The sequence below is a fragment of the Arachis duranensis genome, chromosome 7 (genome assembly GCF_000817695.3).
Source record: "Arachis duranensis cultivar V14167 chromosome 7, aradu.V14167.gnm2.J7QH, whole genome shotgun sequence".
Taxonomy (NCBI): Eukaryota; Viridiplantae; Streptophyta; class Magnoliopsida; order Fabales; family Fabaceae; genus Arachis; species Arachis duranensis.
Window position 1 is genome coordinate 6,180,333 of NC_029778.3, and position 17,989 is coordinate 6,198,321.

General features: G+C 36.3%; 2 protein-coding genes across 2 annotated transcripts; both read right to left on the bottom strand.

Moving 5' to 3' along the window:
* Positions 1-1,851: 1,851 nt before the first annotated feature.
* On the bottom strand, positions 1,852-4,261 carry LOC107496786 (uncharacterized). Its single transcript, XM_016118113.3, has 2 exons — positions 3,735-4,261; positions 1,852-2,522 (listed from the first exon to the last, which is right to left on the bottom strand). Exon 2 carries the CDS (start codon positions 2,509-2,511, stop codon positions 2,128-2,130), a length of 384 nt encoding a protein of 127 aa, XP_015973599.1. The 5' UTR covers positions 2,512-2,522; positions 3,735-4,261; the 3' UTR covers positions 1,852-2,127.
* A 925-nt stretch (positions 4,262-5,186) lies between these two features.
* On the bottom strand, positions 5,187-14,334 carry LOC107496784 (uncharacterized). Its single transcript, XM_052251462.1, has 4 exons — positions 11,496-14,334; positions 9,478-10,380; positions 6,210-8,711; positions 5,187-6,044 (listed from the first exon to the last, which is right to left on the bottom strand). Exons 1-4 carry the CDS (start codon positions 14,026-14,028, stop codon positions 5,215-5,217), a joined length of 6,768 nt encoding a protein of 2,255 aa, XP_052107422.1. The 5' UTR covers positions 14,029-14,334; the 3' UTR covers positions 5,187-5,214.
* Between the last annotated feature and the right edge of the window lie 3,655 nt (positions 14,335-17,989).

Genomic DNA, 17,989 nt, shown 5'->3' on the forward strand with positions numbered 1-17,989 from the left:
GACTTATTTATAGTTTCTTTTTTAATTTTAGAAAAAAATGGTTGCGGGATTACAAGGATTTGTTCAGATATCTGATGCCGTGTTGGCAAACCGATGTTCATTGTGTTAGCATATGAAACAGAATTTGGTTATTATTATTATTATTATTATTAGAAAATTTATCTACTTGACCTTATTTATTTGCACTTAACAGTTAACACACATATGATCAAGTTAATTTTTCTTATTGAGAGGAGCTTGTAAACTTTTATCTCTTGTCCTTTCTTTTGTGCACAAAGAAAAAAAGCCAAAAAATCCGAAACCTTTTTGCTTTTGCTTTTAACTGCTTCGCCAGTAACAATAGTAATTCATCACAGACAATATTAACTGAAGTTGAAGCCTTTTTATAAATGTGGTGGCAGCAAGCAAATCAATAATGGTAGGGAGGACAATTATGCTAAGTATACTAAAATTAGTTATCAATATAGAATATACATTAAAATATAAAATATATATTAAAAATTAATTAAAATATACATATATTTATACAAAAATATATAATGATTAATTTTAGTGTGTAAATAATATTTTTGATAGCTAAAAATAAAACTACGTTCTAATAAAAATCTTGAACTTAGTCTGCAACAGACCTGGCCTTATAAAAAAAGTGTAGCTCAATTTAAACTTTTTATTCATTAACATATGTTTTAGGAATATAAGTTATGCCAAAATTTTAGATAAGTCAGATTTAGATATCTAAATAAGTATTTAATGTGATTCAAACTGAATAACTACAATATAGATCTAATTTGTTTCTATCCTTATCTATAGCCTAAATTGTTTCTTCTATTTATTTTATTCAAAATTTCATAGTGAATAGTGATTGATGAAGAAACATAATTGATGGCTGAATATGACAATTGTCGAAAAGAATCATTGCTTAATTTTCCTTATCTTCTTTAACAATAAAAGAATCTCAATGGTCGATATAATAGCTACAATTAACATAAATAATTGAAACATAAGACAACTATGGAATTAAGCAACTTGCAGTACGGGTTGTGTATTCAATCAATGTGTGAAAAAAAAAACCTGTCCAATCTATTATGTTGAAACCGTGTAACATCCAAAGTTTAATGTCACCTTTCTTTTGCATAACATCATTGGAGTCTACTATTATACATTGATTTTAAGTCAAAAACACTTTGAGAGGAGCCAATAATTTTTTAAACCAAATTGGAAGATAGAAATCAAAAACATTTATGAAGATGGTCCCAGTTCCAAAAGTATCTACTTACACTTCCTTAATTATTATATAAATTAGAAAATAAAATCTTTCAAAATACTACTATCTTCCATAAAGAGAAGTTAATGTCACTTAAATAAATAGAAAAGAGGTACAATAAATTTTGTCAAACTGTACAATGATTTTTGTCAAATTTGAGAGGAAATCAATATAAATCGTCATTTAAAAAAAAAATAATTTCAGAGGCAGGAAGGGATGAAATAGAATGCTCATCCTTTAATTTGGAAGTTAAAAATTTCCATGCTAAGTATACCTACCTATCACCACTAATTTCAAGCTCTCTTGATTTTCCCTTAGAAAAGTCCAAGAGACAGTGGTCATGGTCAGTCTTGGCTGGCACTTTGAATATTATATCAATTAGCAACCTTACAAATACATCATTTTCCCTCTCACTTCTTAATTCTTGATAAGTCTGGTCAACTCTATGATTTTTGTCTCTAACATATTTTCATGAAAGACTCAAACTATAGAGTTGTGCAGGATAAGCACTGTAAAGTGTAAACACTGAAACTTTGTATGATGGACCTGTTATGATATATATATTTTTTTCCATTGTAGGTATCATTACCTATTTTTGTTTGGACATAAAATTTCTGTGACTAATGCAGCTACTACAGTATATGCATGCCAAATGAAAGTGGCAGCCCAAAATACAGAACTAAGTGACAAAAATGACAGCATCTAGTACACGTTATTCTGATTTACATTTACTATCAATATAACAGAAGATAGGTGTATTTGTATATTGCAAAGATGTTCTTAGTACAAGAATCACTGCATTTCTATATTATCATTGGAATACAAAAACATTCTAATATATTTATAGATATACAAAAGACATTTTATGAATGGCTAGGAGAAGAATCGTTACCATCATCTTCATCTATGAGTTTAACACCATTGTTTTTAAGGGCATTAACAATAGCCCAAACCTTGGTTTGGCTCTTAAATCCCTTCTTCTCTATTTCCTTAGTTACATTGACATGAATTCCTCTTCCTTGTCCATCCTTAAGGCCCTCAACTTTGAGCCGCATGGCCAATATCTCCCCAACGACAGCAGCTGCTTTCGCATTGCAGGACCGGCCACACTCAAGCGACTGTTTAATGGAGTGCTCTGCCGTGGAGGAGGTTGCTACAATATGACCATGGTTTCTATCCACCACGTTTGCCGTAATGTGTTTCAAGGATATGAATATTCTCAGCACATACCGCTTCAAAACAGTCATTCTTCAGTTATCTAATGGCAGATAGAAAATTAAGCACACAAATTAGTTTAAACAAAAATGAAAGGGATGACTAAAAGCAATGCCACACACAATGAAAAGAAAAACCAATGTCTTGATTTGAAACAGGTCATTAACATTCTTGATTGCAAATTAATTATTAGGAGTAATAAACATGAAGGATACACCACTAAGTCTGAAATTATACATAAAAGCAACATTTATACATAACGAAATGAAATGTCTCAAGTGTATAACAACATTGACACACTAAAATTTAAAACCATGAAGAGTAGTACAAGGAGCGTGACATAGCAGAGAAAATGTATCAAACTATGGAAATCTCAAATATGAATATAACATTTCACCTAGCTTATGAACATTACCAAAATAGGTAAACAAGGAATCAACCTTCAATCCACTTATTCAATTACATTGAAAAAACCCATGAACATATTCAAACAACAAAACTAGAAATCAAGAGATCAAGGAATGATAAGAGTAAGGAACCATTAGTTTAAGCAGCAACCATGAGTTCACTAAAACAATACTCCACACAATAAACCAAAGTTCTGAAAACCAAACCAATTATCGAACCGTTCTAGTAATTAGTTCACTGATTTATTGATTTAACCGGTTCAATTGTGGTCCAACTAAAAAAACCGTTATAATAAATAAATTATAAATAAATATCCTAAAACATAATTTTAGTCTAATATAAATCTTAAGACGTCTTCTAAATTTAAAATACTACACAAATGTCATCGACCAAAGTCTTGTGAATTTATTTAAATACAAACTCAAAATTGAAACACAAACAAAATAGCAGCAATTCAGTCTCCAGCAGCACATTAGTAAACACAAAACATCAGCACAACAGCACAGCACAGCACAGCAGAACAATCTAAGCACAATTAAGCCCAAAGCATAGTTTTAATTGACTTAAACACAAAAATGCTCAGCAGTAAACGACAGAGAGCCAAAAAACACAGCACAGCAGCGAAGAAGACACAAACCAGAGTACAACACAGCATAGCAGTAGTGAGCAGAGCCATTCAATAATCAATATAATTTGATAATTTATGAACTAAAAAACAAACACGAACAGCAGGCACTAGTAGCGAGCTATGTGATACAAGTATTCCTTTAGGCAATGAGCACAAAATTTATCATCAAGAAACTTTAACAAAATTTAACAACAGACAAAAATAAAAGCATGTACAAACCAGTAACAATTTATCGGTATCAATTTATCATCAATCAGTAGGAGGATTGGCGTTGGGGGAATGGAAGGGCCTTCGAGCACGACGAAACAGGAGGATTGAAGAACGGCCACGACGAACCAGGCGGCGACAGTGCGACCAACGGCGGCGCGATGGAGGCTAGGGTTGTGTTTTGGGGAGAAATAATGAGAGTATGTATGAGACTGAGGAATCAGGAATGGGGCTCGAGAGGGGGGAAAAGGGCTTCAGGTCACTCAGGACGACAATGCGCGACGGCAAGGAGTGGTGGCGGTGGCTGCGATTTCCACGGCTGACTTCGCGACGGAAAGGGCTGCGCGAATCTCCAAGCTGGCTCCACGAACTTGCGACGGTGAGTGACTTCGACGGAGGTGTTGCGACGGCGGCGGTGGCTGGACGGAGGTTGCGCCGGAAGCTCGAGGTGAGAGTGGAGGGCTGCAGGGTGGAGGCTCGAGAGTGGTGTCTGAGTGAACTGAAGACTGAAGGCTAGGGTTCGTTTCTGATCTGTGGAAAAAACGCAGCGTTTTTTGGCAAAAATTTAAAAAACCGGTCGGATCACGATTTGGCGGTTCAACTTTGGTTCTTGAATTTGACAGTTTTGCCTTCTGTTCGAACTAGGGGTGTTCATGGGTCGGATGAAACCGGATTTGATATGACCCAGACCCAGCCCAAAATATATACCGGCCTTATTTGTTAGGCCCGAACTCGGTCCTAAATCCGATGAAACCTACACACTTTTGAGCCACGATTATACCGGGTGAAAACCGGATCATTAACATTACATTATCTTGATATTTTCTTGTAAGCTAGCATGTGAAAATATCAAAATTTCCAAGATTCCAACCATTATTTAACATGTTAAAATTCACTTAGAAAAATATAACAAGAACCAACATTTCTCTAAAATTAAAACATAACCACAATTAATACGTCTAATAACAATAAATATTTAAATCAATACAAATAACACAATATTATGCATTAGTTTAAAATTTTATACATTTTAAACATAAAACATTAACTTATAGCCTTATAATGACTAGTAACACAAAATATTAATGTTTACAATACTTAAATTCCACATAAGAATAGTCATCATCAATCACTAATAACACAATATTAATTTTGTATGATGATCAGGCCACTAGACCTGATTCGAACACTCCAAACTATGGGTTGAACATGACCCGAAATAATGACCGGGTCGAGCCATGCACATCCCTAGTCTCAACTGTGTTTGTCTAAGAATGACCAGCACTTCAAAAGGATGGAACAAGTGAAAGCTTTGCATGTTCCAACACAAAATCCATCACAATCACACCAAGTGAACATAGAGAAAAATACACACTAGAATGCTCCGGTTGGCATAGCCTATATATCATGCAAAATATAAGGGAGAAATTGAGGTGTAATTTTAAAAGCTATATATTTCTACATGTTCCAACAATAAAAAGCTATATAATATTTATTCTTCAGAGTTTACACAACAAGTAGAAGAGTTCTTGATAGGTGCTATAAAGAAGAAATTGAGGTGTAATTTTAAGGAACTCTTCTGGTACATATATTGAGCCCAAGAAGAGAGGAAAAACCAGTTGAAAGGTATTGTAACTACTGGTCCAGTCACCGTTGGAAGGAACTTTAAACAAGGCCAAGTGTAGGTCACTTTAGGAACAACCAGTGCAGTTTTCACTGCAACTTGTTCAACATGTAACTGACCATTGCCTATTACCTTAATTATGAGTCCATCAACACCAATTTTAGGTGTAGACACAAGCCTCAAATCATCTAAAGCATAGACATCTTGTGGTTCATTACTTTCTTCATGCACATAGGAGTCTCCCTGACCCTGAGTGTTGGAAACTGGATTAGTACTGATATCTGGTTCATTATTGAATGGTGATTGTGGTGCTACACCTACAGCAACTTCAGCACCATCATTATTATCATTAGCCATATGATCACACCTCAACTTGAATATGCTTTTTCTGTAGAAGTTGACCACTTCTATCATCGTTGGTCGATCGCGTTGATCTCTCTCTGTGCATCTCAATGCCAACGAAAGCAACGCGGTTACTTGCTTTTCCAACACTGCTGAATTGGGAAATGAAGCTGCAAGGTATGAATCAACAATCTTGTCAATTTTGTTTGTTTCATCATCCCAGACAGATCTAACCCAACTCACTATATGTTCATTGCCATCAACTAACACTCTTTTTCTGGTTATTAGCTCAAGCAACACTACTCCATAGCTATATACGTCAAAAGTTCTGCTTGGCTCTGTTGCATATGCACACTCTGTAAGAATGGATGATGCAACCATGTTAGGAAGATATTATTTTACATTAACTATTCTTTCAAGCTGTAACAAACTAAAAGTATCCCTACATTATAGCAAGCATTAGGCAGTGTTGGCAGCATGGCATACAAATAGATAGTAGGTGTAGAAAAAGGTTTAGTTACCTGGTGCCATATAGCCAGCAGTACCAGCTATACGTGCTGAAAGCTTTTGCCAAGGGAAATCAGAATGAGTATAAGAATCCTCAGCTAGGTTCCTGATGTTGGCAGTACCAAAATCTGAAATACGAGGCTCCATCTCAGCATCAAGGAGTATATTCTGTGGTTTGATGTCTCGGTGCACTATCGGCGGATCGCAATCATAATGCAGGTATTTTAGTCCCTGTGCAATTCCATGAGCTATCTTAAGCCGAACATTCCAGGCTGGTGATGGAATGTTCCTATGCAAAATATCATGAAGGCTTCCTTTTTCCATGTAGTGAGTAAATATTAAACCATAGTCCTTAGCCACGCTGTACCCCAGGATACTTACCAAATTTATGTGCTTAATCATATAGAGGGTTTCGACTTCTCTTTTCATGATTTCTAAGCGCTTCTTGTCCTGTCCTCTAAATACAATTTTCTTTACAGCAAAAGCTCGACCATTATGCAGGACTTTATAAACTATTGCATGGGCTCCTCTGCCAACAATACAACCATCATCTACTTTGATCATATCATCCTTGACCATGCCACCATAAAAGGGTAAACCCAAGTGAATATCTTCTTCATGTGAAAGCATTGAATCAGAGGCATTTAACCGGCGAACAACTAGTGCTATCAGTATGCCAGAAACCAATATTGTGGAACCAAGTTCTATCATCACCATTGCACTTATACTGATACCTAAATGATAAGTTGATTTGTAGACACATGGCTTCAAGTAACTAGCTTTGGTGCGATTTGAGCTATGAGAAGCTGAAAAACTGACACAGAGATAGGGATTGCCCAAGAATGAAGACGGCGAGGAATTTAAGAAATTCATCAGAGTTTCTGGTACAGGACCATGCAAGAAATTGTATGAAACATTCAAGTTGTTCAACGAAAGTTCACCAAGAACATCCATGCTTCCTGTCAAATTGTTTGAGGATAAATCCAGACTAGACAGTACTTTTAGTTTCCCAATTTCAAATGGAATTTCACCTGTCAATCCATTAGCACTCAGATTCAATCCAAAGATCAGATTCTTCAACTTTCCTAATGATGGAGGAATTTTTCCGCCAAACAAATTTCCACCAAGCTGTAAATCATGGAGCTTGTTAAATTCTGAAAGAAAAGTTGGGATACCCCCTGTAAAACGATTCTCTCTTAAAATCAATGTTGTTAAACCCGTCCAACTCCGCAAACTTGATGGGAATGATCCATTGAGGGAATTGAATCCAACATCAAAACTATCCATTTTAGTACAATTTGACAGCTGATTTGGCAAAGCACCTTCCAAGCTGTTATGTGCAAGATTCAAAACCTCAAGATTCAGAAGCTTTCCAAGCTGTGATGGTATGAGGCCAGTAAATTTGTTCATTGACAAATTTATTTCTATAAGATTAGTGCACTTCTCCAAACTTGATGGTATAGTTCCACCAATTCTGTTCCTGCTCATGTCCATAATCTTGAGGTTCAGGTTACTCGCGAACTCCGGAAGAGAGCCGGTTAAATGGTTGTCACTGAGAATTAACATGCTTAGAGTTTCACATCTTCCTACCTCAGAAGGTATGCTACCTTGAAGTTTATTAGATCCCATGTTCAGCACACGTAATTGTTTTCCAAGGCAGAGATTGGGGGGGATATTACCAGTGAAATCATTCATTGTAAGGTCCAGCTTCACTAGGCTGCTATTGATTCCCAAGCTTTGAGGTATGAATCCAGATAACTGATTGTCAAACAGTGAGATGTTTTTCAGATGCTTGAGATTAACCATCACCAATGGTAGTTCTCCTTCAAGTTTGTTCTCGTTCAAAACCAAATCCTCTAATTTCATGCAATTACCAATGGATGAAGGAATAATACCTGTTAACTTATTACCATGTAGATCCAACCTCAACAGCTCAGTCAAGTTGCCTATGCTGGTTGGGATAGGACCACTGAGATGGTTAGAGTGAAGGTTCACTTCTTGCAGTTGAGGAATCTGGAACAAGGAATCTGGAATCTCACCACTCAACAGATTGAATGACAAGCTCATATACTGCAGATTTTGCAACTTCTTGAAGCTATATGGTATCTGTCCGCTAAAGCTGTTATTAGAAAGGTCTAAGAGCTGAAGCAAACTACAATTACTTAGCTCTGAAGGTACCTTTCCTGAGAAATCATTATTGGCCAACACAAGAGCCTGCAAGTGTTGCAATTGTCTTATCTCGGGTCCAAGTTGACCAAGAATCCCATGGTTAGTGAGGTTAAGGGAGAGCACATTGTGCTCATGGTTACACTGGACTCCAACCCATGAGCATGGAATGGAATCAGATGGATTCCAGGTGGAGTTGATAATGGGAGGAACAAAGGTCCAGTGTGACAACAATGACAGCAGAGTTATCCCATCAGAGACAAGAACAGGAGCAGAAGGTAATAAGAAGGCAAAGAAGCACAGAATCAACAAGAGGAGTGTGATGACACTCATAGAGACAAGGTAACAAGCTCAACACAACTAGTTAACTTACAAGAAGAACATAATAAGCTGCCTTGTTCTTGCTAGAAAGGAAAACCAAGCAATTAGTGAGAATGTTATCTCCCTAGAGTGGTGTAGTTTAAAATTGACTTGGATGAGTTAAAGCAATTAGTAAAGTGAATGAGAATGTTATCTCATCTGACATCATCATGGTGGGGAATAGTGAGATACCATTGGTAGTAAGTTCCAGCTGAATCAAGATTTTATGCAGTAAAGTTGTATTTAAAATTAAAAAAAAAAACCATTCTATTCTAATTTTATATATATTTCCGAACCACATTTAATAAGTGCATTGAATGTATTCATAAAAAATATGAGTTTTGCTTACAAATGTCCTAGGGGTTCTAGTTAAAATTATTTATTTTGAAAACATGTTATAGTTCTTATATAATAAATGCTTTAAAAAAAATTAAAATTTGTAGTTTTTCAGAGAACTTATTCACTAAATCCAAAATATAGTTACAGTCTACTTGCTCAAGCTTAATCAAGAATGTAGATATAATAATTAAAAAGATAAATTAATTATCATAGTAATTACATGTCAGATCTCAGCAAGAAAGGATACTTTTATTTTATATTTAGCTTTGCCAAGATAGTACCTGTAACTAGTGAGAGATTAAGATGGTAAATTAATCTAATAATCTGTAAGAAAAAAAAAATATTAGTATTTATATTTCATATTAAGACTAAATGTTTACATGCGTTAATAGAACTTTCTTCCCATGACTCATCGACCATTTACTCCATTGTTACATACAATAACACAAGATGAAGACTCATTGATAGGTGCTATAAAGCAGGACTTGAGTTGTGATTTCAAGGATTTCTGCTGGTACATATACTGAGTCAAACAAGAGAGGAAAAACCAGTTGAAGGGTTGAGTAACTACTGGTCCATTCACAGTTGGAAGGAAGAACAAATAAGGCCAAGTATAGGTTACTTTATGAACAAATAGTGCAGTTACTACTACTTGTTCAGTATATATCTTACCATTGCCTATTAATTTAACTGTGAATCCATCAACAGCAGTTTTAGTTGTAGCCATCACATTCCAATCAACCAAAGAATTTTGAGATTGACTAAAATCTTGCCACCAGCTGAAACCATTAGAATCTTGAGGTTCATTGTCCACATATAATGCAAACTTGTTATGTCTCAGCATTGCAGCCTCACTAGTTTCACCATGCATATAGGAGTCACACTGAGTGTCAGAAAATGGATTAGTACTGAAAAATGGAACACTGTATGGTTGTGGTGCCACATCAACAACATCTTCATTAACCATATCCACATCATCGCAACTCAACTTGAATATCTCTTGCTGATAGAAGCCAACAATGTCTTTCATGGTTGGTCTCTTACGCGGCTTCCTCTCGGTGCATCTTAATGCCAATAAAAGCACCTTAGTGACTTGACATGCTAGTCGTCCTGAACTGGGAAATGCATTAGCAAGATCTGGATCAACAATCTCCTCAATTTTTCCTGTTTCCAACCAAATAGATCTAACCCAACTCACTAAACCGGTTACCTTTCTTTCCTCCTCAACAACCACTCTCTTTCTGGTTAGTAACTCAAGCAGGACTACCCCATAGCTGTACACATCTGACTTTCTGCTCTGCACTATTACATATGCATTCTCTGTTTCAGGGGACAACACAAGTACACAACCATGTTAGAGAGATACTATGCGTTAGAAAAAACGGAGCGTGCAAGCAAAAGCGCGAAATTACACAATTGACACAAAGAAACACCAAATATTTTACTAAAAAAATATGATATAACAAAGTTATAAAATTGGGTAACCACTCTACCCTAACCAAATATCTAAGATACAAAGTGGTAATTGGTGATGCTACTCTACCTAGACTAAATCTCTTTCAAAGAGATCCTAAATGGGTAGCCGCTCTACCCAAACCAAATCCCTGAAACCCAGATACAAAGTGGTAATTTGTGATACATCACCCAAAACCAAGTCTCAATTCCACTCAAAATACCAAATCAAATGGTGTAAATACTCAACCCAAATACAAAGAGAAGATACCAAAAGTATAAAACCAATCTTCTCTCACCAAAAGAGCGAATAATGACTTGGTGCACAAAACAAATGTGAAGACACAACACACAAAGAAAAACCTTACAATTTTCTCTCTAACACTCACTACATTGTTACACCCGTTATCATACCAAACCAAACTAACTAAACCACCGATTTATACTAATCCTATGATGGTAAACAAAGAAAATCTCACTTGTTAAACTTATCAACTTACAAGATCTAGTTGATACATATTTGTTGGCAACACCTCATCTTTAACTTTTTCAAAACTTGATTTCATCTACATGCTTCTTTACGTTAACATGTATCAAAAGAGAACTTTGCTTTTGTTTCAAAACTCATAAGCTCCAAAGCCACAATCTTTGACCATTTGACTATCTTTCATTTCCACAATCTTGCGGAGATACATCACAATGAAATTGATCCTTTCTTGAAGTTTCATGTTTCTTCTAAACCAAGTTACTTAATCATCAAATTTGATTTTGCTTTCTCACACTATGCAAGTATCGTCACATTAGAGAAGCAGAAAATGCGATTAGCTATGAAATTGGTTTGAAAAATGCAAATTACTTTGAAAAGTACAGGGTGCATCATGATCCTTCTTCTAATCTCAAAACTAAAAAACATCAACATCCAAAACTAAAACTAAAACTTAACACTAAGAAGTTAATCTAGCTTAGGAGAAAGATCTATGTACCTGGTGCGATATAACCAGCAGTGCCTACAACATACGTTGAAAGCTTTTTGCAAGACTGAGATTGACTATAAGAATGTATAGCTAGGTTCCTGTAGAGGGCAGTACCAAAATCAGATATAAGAGGCTCCATGTCATCATTAAGAAGTATATTCTGTGGCTTTATGTCTCGATGCACTATGGGTGTGGTGTGGTCATGATGCAGATATTTTAGTCCATGTGCAATTCCAACAGCGATGTTAAGCCGTATATTCCAACATAAGGGTAGTGGGGGATGTTTCCCATGCAAAATGTCATGGAGGCTTCCATTCTTCATGTACTTATATAAGACTAAACCATAGTTCTCTCCTATCCAGTAGTCTGCACAAGAGACCAAGTTTCTATGCTTGATCCCTCCCAGCACTTCAATTTCTTTCCGCATAATATGTAAATACTTCCTCTTGTTCCTTTCAAATGCAATCTTCTTTACCGCAAAAGTCGTATCACCCAGTTGAGCTCTATAAACAATCCCATGAGCTCCTCTGCCAATAATGTACTGATCATTTAGGTTATCTGTAGCCTCCATCACTATGTCGTGAAGGGAAGCTGACTGGTTTTCAGTGAAGAACTTAATAACAGACAACCATTTTTCACCATAGACATCATTCTTCATTTCTTTCTTGCGGAGATACATCAAAAGTAGAGCTACCAGCATAGCTGAAACAAACAGTGAGGATGCAAGTTCTATCATTAAAATTACCAATGCACTGATGCCTTTGTGATCAGTTGATTGATAGGGACATGGCTTCAAATTACTAGTGTTGGTGCAATTCACGCCACTAGAAGGAGAACAACTGACACATAAATGGGGATTGCCCAAGAAAGAAGATGAAGAGGAATTCAGAAACTTAAAGAGAGATTTCGGAATAGGACCATGCAAGAAATTGTTTGAAATATTGATCTCAATCAATGAAAGTAGTTTATCAAGAACATCTATGTTTCCTGTCAAATTGTTCAGTGATAAGTCCAGACTTTGCAGTTCTTGTACATGCCCAAGTTCTAAAGGAATCACACCTGTCAATCCATTGCAACTCAAATTCAACCCATAGAACAGATTCTGCAGTTTTCCCAATGATGGAGGAATTGTTCCTCCAATCAAATTTCCACCAAGTTGTAGTTCACGAAGCTTGCTAAGTTCTGAGAAAAAGCTCGGGATACCACCTGTAAAATGATTCTCTCTTAAAATCAATGTGGTTATCCCTGTCCAGTTCCTCAGACTTGATGGGAAGGAACCGTTTAGGGAGTTGAATCCAACATCAAAATGATCCATTTTAGTACAATTTGACAGCTGTGGTGGCAAAGGTCCTTCCAAATTGTTGTGTGAAAGATCCAAAATCGTAAGATTCACAAGCTTTCCAAGTGCAGATGGTATGAGCCCAGTAAACTTGTTCAGTGACATGTTAATTGCAGCAAGATTTGTACAATTTTCTAGACTTGGTGGAATTGGTCCACTGATGTTGTTCTTGCTTATGTGTAAGTATTTGAGGTTCATATTACTCTCAAAAACAGGAAGAGACCCAATGAAATTATTTTCACTGAGAATCAGCATACTCAGACTTGTACACCTTCCTACATCAGAAGGTATGTTACCTTGAAGTCGATTAGATCCCATGTTCAGCACTTGTAACTTCTTTCGAAAGCAAAGACTTGGTGGAAGATTACCAGTGAACTTATTATTTGTAAAGTCCATTTTCACTATGCTGCTATTGATTCCCAAGTCTTGAGGAATGACTCCTGAGAACTGGTTGTCAAACAAAGACATAGTCTTTAGATTCTTGAGCTTTGCCATCTCCAAAGATAGTTCCCCACTCAATCTGTTCTCATTCAGAAACAATTCCTCTAGTTTACTGCAATTACCAATGGATGAAGGAATCCTACCTGACAACTGATTACCATGTAAGTGTAACCTTAACAGCTCAGTCAAGTTCCCAATACTGGATGGTATAGGACCACTGAGATGGTTATTGTGAAGGTTCATTTCTTCAAGCTGGCGAATTTGAAACAAGGAATCGGGAATCGTACCACCCAATAGATTAGACGACAAATTCATGCTGCGTAAGCTTTGCAACTTCTTGAAGATATTTGGTATCAGTCCGCTAAAGCTGTTATTGGAAAGGTCTAAGACCTGAAGCAAAGTACAGTTACTTAGATTTGAAGGTACCTCTCCTAAGAAACCATTATTCGACAACACAAGGGTCTGCAAGCGATATAATTGTCCTATTTCTGGTCCAAGTTGACCTTGAATCCCAAGATCACTGAGATTAAGGGAGATCACATTATAGGCATGGTTGCATTGGACTCCAATCCACGAGCACGGAACCGAATCAGAGCCCTTCCACGTGGAGTTTATGATGGGTGGAACAAAGGTCCAATGAGTCAAGAGTGAAAGGAGAGTGACACCGTCAGAGGCAAGAGCAGAAGCATCATACAAGGAGGTAGAGAAGCAAAGAATAAAGAAGAGTGTGACACTACTCATACGCATAGTGACAAAAGGCATACAAGGTAAGTAAGTAGCAGTTAACAAAAATGGTAGGACAAAGTATTAAGTGTTTGGAATGAATGAGATTTTTTTGTGCTTGGAGTTGACGAGTCTGAGTTTCACTTGAGTGAACGCGGTTGGGGGATACACGGTTTAGGTCAGCTGTGCAATTGTGGAAGAATTTCTTCGAAAGTGCGGGGGAGGTGCTCTATTCATTTAAATGTCGTTTTATCATTTGACATTTATTGCAGTTTGTTATTTAAATCTTTTGGTTTATGTATAAATGATCAAAAATGATATTTTACTACCATTGAAGTTTATGTAGAGATATTTTACATGTAACCGAAGTGGGCTACGGATGAACGCGCATTTGGATTTGAAAGAGACAAAGCAATCCATGCACAAATCATTCAATTACTAATAAAGTAACTGCTAAATTAGCTGGTAATAATTTTGACACTTCATTATGATACTATTTTTCTTCATAAGATAATATAATAAGAAGTAGTCACCAACGACACTTTTTAATTTGATTATGGAGGTAAAGCTGGTGCTGGACTTGGATATGGGGAGGAGTGGTGTTTAACATTAGTGTGGTGTCAGGCACCAAGGTTCTGAGAACCGAACCGGTCATCGAACCGCTATATAATTATAGTCTAATGTAAACTTTAAAATATTATTCAAATTAAAAGTATTACATAGTACATACATAAACTATAATCTCATTCAAATACAAATTCAAAAGTAAAATAACAAAACAACCAATTAAACATAAAATGGCAACATCTTCAGATGCAACCTGGAGATCATCACTAGAAATTACTGCTTCTATACCAGCTAATGGCAAGGTCATAAGCTCCTCGCTCCTCGATACCTGCACAAATAACGTGAGTTAACAACATTCAAAAGGAAAAGCAACATTGCACAGAAAAGCATGCAGAATGGCATGAAAAGAAACAAGTGTTCTACAAAAGAATGGTCAGAAAAAAATTGAAAATGAAAATTTCACGAGCAAACAAAAAGGATGTACAGGAGGAAATAGTAAATCCCAGATACAAAAAAAGATTAATAAAAAAGAATTCACGGTTCCTGGAATATAAGATAACACAATCTTCTGTAAAATAGGGTAACCCTTACTTGGCTATATCCTTGAATTTATTAACAAGAAACAGCTTTGCTGCATCACACAATGGTTGGACTGTTTCTTGCTGAAGTATTGGTCAATGTACTACTATACATAAAATTCAATAACTGCATAAGAGCACCTTTTTTTGTAACAAGAAGAAAGAAACATGGCATTTGTAAAAAAAATTATTTGGGGAACGCTCAATAAATAGGTACTATAAAGCTTTTATGTTTTATACCTCGTAGAAATAAGGACTTTTAGCAGCCAAGATAGGAGAACTGATATTTAATGTTTTAACTCTCACAGAACAAAGTTCCAGTCTGCATCATCGGCTTCATCACCTACATTAGCAAAAACCAGAATTAAAAAAAATTGTAAATCAGTGCAGAACCAACAACTTCATTATTAAGTAGAACGTATCTATTATCTAGTCAATAGGTAACTGTTATACTCTTTATAAAACACTAATTTCTAGTTCCAGTTATACTCTTGTTTATATCAAACAATACATTTATATTGATTAATGTTCCACATTTCCAATTCCTATAAACACAATTTTAAACATACCACTAATGGATAAACTAGACACCATAGCAAGTCATCAACTGAAAGCAGATATATGGAAAGGAACTAACATATGGAAAGCCGAGGAAACCCTTGGGAACCATCCAAATGGGCCATTACATTTTTCAACCTGTAACAATCTAACACTTGTTATGCATGATTTCACAGATCAGTATCACTATATCAGTATATCATAGTTCATCAGTTCACACTTCAGTGACTTCAGTTCACAGAGCTTCACAAAATCAAATAACTATTCAATCATACTCATCAGGAAGACAGAGACATGCAACAGTTATTCAATCAAATAAATATATCAGGTGCTTCTTTTTGTTTGTTTTCAACCTTACATCAGTAACATGAGAAACTATTGGTAGGGATGAATTAGGTAGAAAAAATTAAAAAATCATTACAGTTGGTGAAAGTGAAATTCACATTTAGGAGGCAGAGCCATGAAAGTGAAGGGTATGAAATTAGCACGGTGAAGCTCAATCATGGAAGTAGTTCACACTCCTCCTAGATGCCACAAAAATTTTGGTACTTTCACAACTGTCCGTGGTCCCCTACCCCTGCCTGTAATCTCAGAACCACATAAAAATCTCTTCCTCTTCTCTATGGCGCCGGCGGAACAGTGGCTGCGCGACGGAGGCACGAGGCGAGACCGGCGACGGTGGCTTCGAAGCTCAAACGGTAGCTTCACAATGGAGGGGAAGGAAGCTGCGACGGTGGCTTCGAAGCTCGAAATTGCGACGGCGGCGGTAGAAGGCCGATGGCTGGACGGAAGTGAAGGACGAGCTTGACGACGATGAGAGGAAGGAGAAGCACGAGGTCGAGGGTGATGGGAGTGAGTTGGTGCTGCGCGTTTTGCTTTGCCGCTGTGGAACTGGATCAGTGGAAGGGTTGGGTAATGGTTATTGGTTAGGGTTCCTCAGTCATACGGCGCCGTTTTTGAAAATTTTAGAAAACCGGTCGGTTTACGGTTCGGTTCGACCGATCGGTTTCCGGCCGGTTTGATGGTTCAATTCCGATTTCTCAAATCTCCGGTTTTAGCTTTAGTCCGAACCGTATTTGTCATCGGTTTGCGGTTCAATCGGTTTGACCGACCGGTTCGAACCGGTTTTCAGAACCTTGTCAGGCACAAATCGGACCCACTTCTTGAACTTAATTCAAAAAGAAAACTAACAGAGAAAACAGATCATCCGATTTCATGTAAATCGTCAAAAAAATTTTGATCATGGAGAAATCGCAGGGTCCGATTTACTTTATGTGAATTTCAGATCCTCCCTCCATGCAAAACGGACCCTCCAATTTGCTTCCAAAAACTTAAAAACAAAAAACTCAAAGGATCCGGTTTCTTAACTCCAAATCTGAGCAAAAAGCTGTCCCACAAATTGGTGTAGCACCTCCGTCATCCATAAACCGGCACAACACCTTCACCTCTTTCATAACCAAAAAAATCAGCCCACCAACGAACCATAATACTTTATTGTTATCATATATTGGCCTTCGTACGTAAGCAATTATTTTTGTAATAATTAAAATGAACGCGCAAAGTCTTTTGTAAAATTATTATTATTAGGTATATCTAATCGATTTGTCGTTTTCCCCTTCTGTAATTTATTCAACTCATTAGAGAATTTTGAAAACTGTAAGAAAGAGAACACATACGGTTGCCTATGTTTACTTCCTCCTCTCATCTTTTAAGTGTGTGGAACAACAATACCAATATAATCATGGACTTACATGGTAGCATTCAATGGTTTCAGATTGAGCATTCAATATTAACAAACTTCAACGGTTTAATAATTATAAATCTTTTAGTTTATGTATAAAATTTGATTCTAAAAAACAATTGATCCTACGGTTTAATAATTATTTTCTATATGTTTCATTTGAATTTGGAATCTCTTATTTGATTTCTATTCTCCCCATTGATACTAATATACTATACTACCTTTTTTTTTATAATTTTCAAAAATATATATAAAAACTAAAAAGATTATATCTTGAAATTAAACTAATTTGAATAACTAATAAGGCATTAATAAAGTAACAATTTATTATACGTTTAGTTTGTATTTTACCACATGCAGTCATGCACGCACTACCATCGTAGCCAACTGCAAACTGGTATACAGATCTGAATTGCCTGATTATGCTGAATTCAAATGCATTATGCGCGAGGCACAATCAAGAAATCGAGCATATATTAGTGCAAGTATAACTCGATAAGATATAATTGTATATAGAACGCAACTTAAAAGTAAAAACTTACATTATCAAACAGCA

Excerpts from the sequence above, each read along its gene's own strand:
- LOC107496786 (XM_016118113.3), bottom strand. The coding sequence starts at position 2,511 with ATGACTGTTTTGAAGCGGTATGTGCTGAGAATATTCATATCCTTGAAA.
- LOC107496784 (XM_052251462.1), bottom strand. The coding sequence starts at position 14,028 with ATGCCTTTTGTCACTATGCGTATGAGTAGTGTCACACTCTTCTTTATT. Across the intron at positions 8,712-9,477 it reads ATGTAACAATGGAGTAAATG|CTTGTTACCTTGTCTCTATG; the intron begins GTCGATGAGTCA and ends AGTTGTGTTGAG. Across the intron at positions 6,045-6,209 it reads TGCTGGCTATATGGCACCAG|AGTGTGCATATGCAACAGAG; the intron begins GTAACTAAACCT and ends CCATTCTTACAG.